The sequence below is a fragment of the Ruditapes philippinarum genome, unplaced genomic scaffold, assembly GCF_026571515.1.
Source record: "Ruditapes philippinarum isolate M1 unplaced genomic scaffold, ASM2657151v2 ctg4545_1_1_1_1, whole genome shotgun sequence".
Lineage (NCBI taxonomy): Eukaryota > Metazoa > Mollusca > Bivalvia > Venerida > Veneridae > Ruditapes > Ruditapes philippinarum.
In genome coordinates, this window is record NW_026852534.1 from 15,743 (window position 1) to 22,837 (window position 7,095).

Genomic DNA, 7,095 nt, shown 5'->3' on the forward strand with positions numbered 1-7,095 from the left:
CCAAATATCTCTAGATATATATGTGCCCTCTTTTGCATGGGCGTTTGAAAGGGGACTCCCGCTCTACTCAACTCCAAATAAAATGGACGTGTGAGAGGCTCAAAATGGCGTAAGGTAACGTGTAACCAACGCTGAAAAGCATTTTACTCTTGAGAAGTTGCAGCACTTTGAAATCAGTTTTGATAAAAAAAAATCAACACAATATAGTTATTTTGAAATATGCCCTCGTTGCCATGGTAACAGGAAAATTAAGATTGAGCATGCCGTTACAAAGGCTATGATGCAGTTAACATTTGTGCCAAGTTTTAATTAGTATTTAAAGTATTTTTTATTGTTTCATAGCAGTTTGAAATTGTGTAACAGGTGGTTTTTCAATAAAAGAGCCATTTTTCACAAAATGCTTCTGCGGTAATGGGTTATCGGGTCAGCAGATTCTACTATACATTTGTACCTAATGCATAGTATATTAAATCCGCTGACTATATAGTATAAGAAGAAAATATAGCATAAACTACAAAGCAATTTTTACCAACATTGCAAAATAAATAAGTATAAAACGGGAAATATCATTTTCCTCTCCTCAGGGCTGAATTGCTGACCATTATGTTATGTATATAGAAAAAATGTGTTGACGTAAATTTCTGAATATCTTTTTTACAATGTTAGTTATATAAAGTTATATCAAAATCTACATCTTACATAACAATAAAACCTCTATAATTAAAAAGCTATTACTAAGTAATTTTAGAAGATTTTTTATAGTGACCAGTGCTTACCAGTTAGATTTATTAATCTGTCGAGAAAACTTATGTATTGCTGACTAATTAAATATAAAGAATCGTTTTATTTTGTATTTTATACATACTTCTCAAATCTACATTATTATCATTATTATTTTCCATTACACATTTTTATGTACATATTTTTGTAACATGATCTATGAATATATTGTTGGTTTTTTTACATAAGTAATAATCAATTATTCTATTTTTTGCATCTTTTAAATGTCAACAATTTCATCTGAAATAGTTCTACTTAATTAAAGTTTCAAACATTTTTTTACATTTGCCGAGTATGTATAACTTTTTTAGTATTTCTCCTATCTTTGGATATAAAATGTTACTTATTATTAAATTGTAATTTTATTTAGACGTTTTAAGTATACAGAAAAGAAGCGAACAAAAAATAATAATAATAAGGAAATGAAAAGCAAGAAGAAAAATATTTATTGACAAAAGAAAAACTATTTTCTGATATTCTATACCGTCAGCTTATTGGTCAGCAGTTAAAAACTGCTGCACACCAGAAGGCGATAGTCGAAAGTGCAATAACGCAATGGCGACAGTGTGCTATTGCGATGGCGACAGTGCGATAATGCGATGAGGACAGTACGACAATGCGATAGTGTGACAGTGCGATGACGACAATACGATAGTGCGATGACGACATTGCGATAATGCGATGGCGACAGTGCGATTACACTACCGCACTGTCATCATCGTACTATCGCGTTATCGCACTGGTACTATCGCACTGTCGCATTGTCGCCCTCTGTATTTTAATGTATAACCACGATAGCCCTTACGGTATTTCGTAGTTATATCAGGACATTATTTACGAAACTGTATCAGATGGTCTAGCTTGTTTCATTTCGTCCAAAGGAACCAGGAAATGTAATCGTTTAGCTCGTTTCATTTCGATACAGGAGCAAACAAAATCGCAAAATGACTAACAATATATCGTTAAACGAAAAGTACAAAAATATTAGTGACACAACATATACAAACGGTTGTCATAAGTTTGATGTCATTTACATACATGTATTTTATTACCGGCTGAATAAGATAATGTTGTTCGTTCACAGTATTAATTGCTGTAATTTATCACGTTATCACTTGCTTATGCTGAAGTTCGACCCTCGTAGTTATTTTAACGAACATTTGAACAATAATCAGGTACATTTGTTATTGTCTATAGGTCGATTACTTTATAATGCGATTATTAATATATCATATTATTCTTTAATTTAAATAAACACCTCAATTTGAATTTAAATTGTTTATCAATTATTTATGTGCAATTTCTTAGTTAATGATTGTCCGATGCAAGTTTTATCGAACAAACGTTTCAGTAATATCGTACAATGTATTATTTTCAAGTATAAGCAAAGTATAAATGTGATATCGGAATTATTTTTCTTTCCTTTGATTCGTTTTACCTTTTCAATAGTTTATATAAGCATTATTATGCTCAAAACTGTTAACACTTTAGATATCATGATACCTTCTGTATATTCTTTCAGAAATGCAATTTGATTTCAACTGATGCCAGTATAAAGTAGTGTATTGAATGTAATTCTAAGTGGAGAATCGACGTGTCCTCCTGTAAAACATCATTAAAACTATTTCACAAATATTCTTTAGGATGTCTTTGTAAATATGGATATTCATGTAAGAAAGAAAGCATTGCCAATTAGAATACAACTATTTTTATATTGTTTCATAACATGTTAATATGACCATTAAATAGTTTTATTCACACAATCTGAATGACTTACTTTGAAACCATTTTAATGGTAACAAACTACTTGTAGAGAAACAAATCAGAACTATGATATCTGTAACGAAGTGTTTACTCGTGTTATTTCTATAAATAAAGTTTGAGTATCAAATTAGCTGTCTAGAACGGTGAAACAATAGATATGTTTAAACTTAGATTTTTAACCAACATAAAACTGATGAAGTAAAACGATTAAACAAAATGATCATAAAGATCATTTTTTAATTGATCAATGTTGTAAGGTCGCATCCAAGCAAATTTGAATAACCAATTTTAAAATCATTATGTTTATAAAGTACTTATGGTAGTTAAGCAAAACAGAAATATGATATCTTCGTTGATAACCGGGTTGGCTTGTATGTTTTATTTATAAATAGAGAAGAATGTTTTAGTATCATTGCTGTATAGTTTAGAGTAATGGCTCAAATGACAGTCAAAATGATATTAAAAACCAAACAAAAAACAGAAGAAGCAATAGGATTTAACTATAGGTGTAGAACGCGTAGCTGGGTATATAAATTGTATCCCCTACCCAAGGCCCCACTTCAACCAAATAATTTATAAAGATGGATGAAATTATTCCAAAAGACAAAATTTTAATAGAAAATAAGTATATTTACTTATTTTTGCATATGTTTTATAATGTATGTATCTATATTAAGAGACCACTGAAATCTGTACCTTGTTGAAAGTTTAGAAACGCCTCACAATTATTATAGATTAGACTTTTTTTGCTCATCATGAAATGATATTGAATGGGAATTGGATTTTACGCGATTTAAATTCCGATTTACAAGCACTTTTTAACTGTCAAATGATAAATATTTACCAAAATAGAGTAATGATATATATTCTCATCAGTATTGAAAACAAATATGACCTTGTGAAAGCTTGATATTAATTCCAAAAAGTGCTATCAACAGACTACCATTTTTCTCTTGTTTACATTCGTTAGGTTCGAACGAAAATACGTCATGTATTCATGTGACATCATGTTGTGGTGAAGGGGTACCCTAAAGGGAATCTTATTTCGACGTTTGATTTGTTTTAAACTTGTCTTAACTTGGCAGGGGAAGGGTAATAAAATTATTATTTTGGTTTTGGAGTGATATATGTGGATATATTACCTGCCAAGATAAAATATCACCTATAAAAATATTATATCACATATAAAATCTTGACAGGTAATATATCCACATATATCACTCCAAAACCAAAATAACATATACTATTAATCACATATATAAAATAAGAACGGTAAAATGTAAAAAAATAGTCATTTTTCATTCATGCGCCTATAGTGTAACGCTTACATTAGCGCGCTTTAACATAGCGCAAATGACGTTACGTCAACGTGTTATTACACTAATGTAATCAAACTCCCCGCAGCGGTTACTTCCCTGATCAGTACAGTAAGTAAATTCGGTCGTCAGAGAGCCGAAAATATTTTTTCACTTTTAATTTTAAAATAGAATACTTTATATCATTTTAGTTTTCTTTCATTAAATTGTAATGCTTATTGTACAAGATACCTATAAGAATTATTTTTTAAACATAACGAAAGATATTTTCATTGTGACACCGTATGTATAGTAAACAATGACTGAAGTGTATATTTCACGAGTTTCGCAGCCACGAGTGAAATATGAATTTTTGGTGTTCAGAAGGTGAAATATATTTCGATCTTACACTAAACTAAACACATTTTCTTTTTATTATATGTAAAGAAACGTTTTAAAAAGACATTTAACCTATTACTCAATGAAAAGAGCGCCAAATAATCGCACAACGTGACGTCATTTACGACGTCACTTCATAAGGTTGGTTTCCAGTACTGTGCACGCTGGTATTTCACTGAATAAACGTAAAGGGGCTTAAATTCAAAAAGTGAAATTATCAAATTGATAATTTCACTGTTTTAAACAGTTTATTGAAACAGAGAACAGAGCGTTCCTGAAACTGGGTGACACAAGTATGTTACAATATATGGACGAATCATGTACGGTTTACAGAATTGAAAAATAAAGAGGATATTTAGGGGTTTTTTTTAAAATATATAAATACAGGATTTATTTCAACGAAAGGTATGAAAATAAATATTTCATGAGTGGCGGTAGCCATAAGTGATATATGATATCATACCATAATTGATCTCTCTTTTTAAACATTAAAATTTGATTGACTTCCCTTGAATATTGTGTATTGGCTGAATTTAGCCGAAAGTAGTCCGGCAAGACATCAGTGAAAATATTGAAAATATGTTCCGATGACATGAAAAAACAATGTTTTACAATGAAAATACGAAAAGTGACAATATGCATTTTCTTTCAACAATATTTCTCAATAATATATATTTTTGTTTCGCTATAGAAATCAACTGTAATGCGATATATCTTTAATACACTAACCATGTTGCCAAGCAAACCATACTGTGTTATATGTAGATTGTTTAATAAATGGTGAATTATAAATCTATATTTAAGAAAGCTGGAGATGGCAGAGTCTTGTGATAACGAGGTTTTCCGTAAAGCCATAGTTAAGAATTATGTGGCAGTCAAGAAGTATTTGCATCCAGATCCCATAATTTATTGTGAAACAGGCTTTGAATTACTCACTGTCGCAGACAGAAAGAATATCCAGGTACGATATATAATAGTTAAAAGACCAGTACAGTACGTTTACTTAAATCAATTGTCAGTATTTTATGAATGTGTGACAATGGTGAATTTTTATTTTATATTGTATATTGTTATACGAATTTGAAGTATAAAAGCTGAGGCATTTGAGAAATTATCTAAGTTCATGCTTGGAACTTACATTTATGGTATTCTTAAAAGAAAATCTTATCATTTCTGCATATTTCAAAAAGTGATTTAAAAAAATCTATTCTTACTATAGAAACACAAATTAAACGCGTACCGAACGTATTGGAATTGCTATCAACATTTAATATATATGAAAATAAAACAATGTGAATATTATTGATAAAATACAATGTTACAGGGTAAGGACCCAACTGATAAGAATGAAACGATATTGAGAAAAGTAAGATCCAAAGGTGCTAATGGTTACACAGATTTTAAAGAGCGCCTGAGAAAGACCTGGCAGACTGACTTATTAGAGCTGATCGTTTGTGCAGAAAATGGACAGGACACAACAGAGATAGAGAGTCGGCTTGAGAAAACAGCAGTGTTAAGTCCGGAGTATATCAAACACAGAGGTGGTAAGTCAATTGTTTTACGCTCATATTGTTCATAGGTGAGCTTTTGTGACTGCAAGCATGTCGGTTGTTAGTTGTCTATCATTTGTCGTGGATATATGTGTTTAAACAACATCTCTACCTAAAATTATCGATTAATATCAACTTTTACAGATATGATTAAAAGAAGGTTTCACCAATAGTTTGGCTTGTCGGTAATTGCCTGTTAAACATGTGTTCTGAGAGAAATATACATTACTTAGCTGGAAATGTCGGTCGCTAATGATTTCCTGGTAGTAAACTCAAAATCATCACTGCCATCATAATAGTTATTATCTATTTAATAGTATTTTAATACACAAACTACATAGATCATTACGATTATTCGAATACCTTGATTAATATCAGTTAATATAAATCTGGGTTATCATAAAAAACAACAATAACAAAAATGGCAGATTTGACACTTCAGTCAAGATCAAGTAAATTCGAAAAGGATGTTGAGAGGTTTTCTGACCCGGACTCCTAGCCAAAAGTCTTGCAGTAATTGAGTCACGAACACTCTATACCATTGTGTATGAACTGTTACACGAAGGATGGAGTTATCATAATACTCGATCCCTCGTGTAACAGTACCCCCGTAGGTGCCTTCCCGACACACATAACTCGAAAGGACAAAACCACGAAAAAAAAACGATGGTAAAAAGTTGATATAACGACACCACGTTGGTAAATGCACGACTTAATTTCGTGTTTTCACCATCGTTCTGCCGACCTTTCATCATCGTGGTTTCATTGTTTCATGTAGCCAAAAATTAACATTGAAACCGCTGGCAAAGTGGGTTCTGTATTGTTATTAAAATGATTTCGTTTACACCGTTACTCACAATCTGTAAATATGAGTACATGTATAATATTATAATAAACTCAAAATTTGCTAAGGATCACCTTTTTGACATTGCATATTTCAGTCCTATTATCATCATATTAAAATCATATTTACGCTAACGATACACCTGAACATGTACACCTTGCACGATAAGCACGTGGAAAAGCATACCCATAGACATTTGTTGTTTTAAAAAACTATGGCAAAGCGACAGGCTAGACGTCATTTTAGTTAACATTAGATGAACAGGGGTATTGAAATGTTGGAGTATGGCACGTTGCCAATGTCATTGGGGTGTCCAAGAGCGTTGTCTCCAGGATGTGGAACCGATTCCAAATAAATGGAAATGTCTTTCAGGACCACGCCGGACGCTACGACCTTACGTAACCACTTCCAGAATGCGTGTAAGCACACAAACTGTTAGAAACATGTTGCATGATGCTGGGTT

At 31.5% G+C, this 7,095-nt stretch overlaps 1 protein-coding gene across 1 annotated transcript; it reads left to right on the top strand.

Moving 5' to 3' along the window:
• The first annotated feature begins 5,042 nt into the window (after nucleotides 1-5,042).
• LOC132716338 (uncharacterized) lies at nucleotides 5,043-6,334 on the top strand. The gene is made up of 2 exons (XM_060699593.1): nucleotides 5,043-5,199; nucleotides 5,563-6,334. The coding sequence occupies exons 1-2, from the start codon at nucleotides 5,053-5,055 to the stop codon at nucleotides 5,815-5,817; spliced, it is 402 nt and encodes a 133-aa protein (XP_060555576.1). The 5' UTR covers nucleotides 5,043-5,052; the 3' UTR covers nucleotides 5,818-6,334.
• The last annotated feature ends 761 nt before the right edge of the window (nucleotides 6,335-7,095 follow it).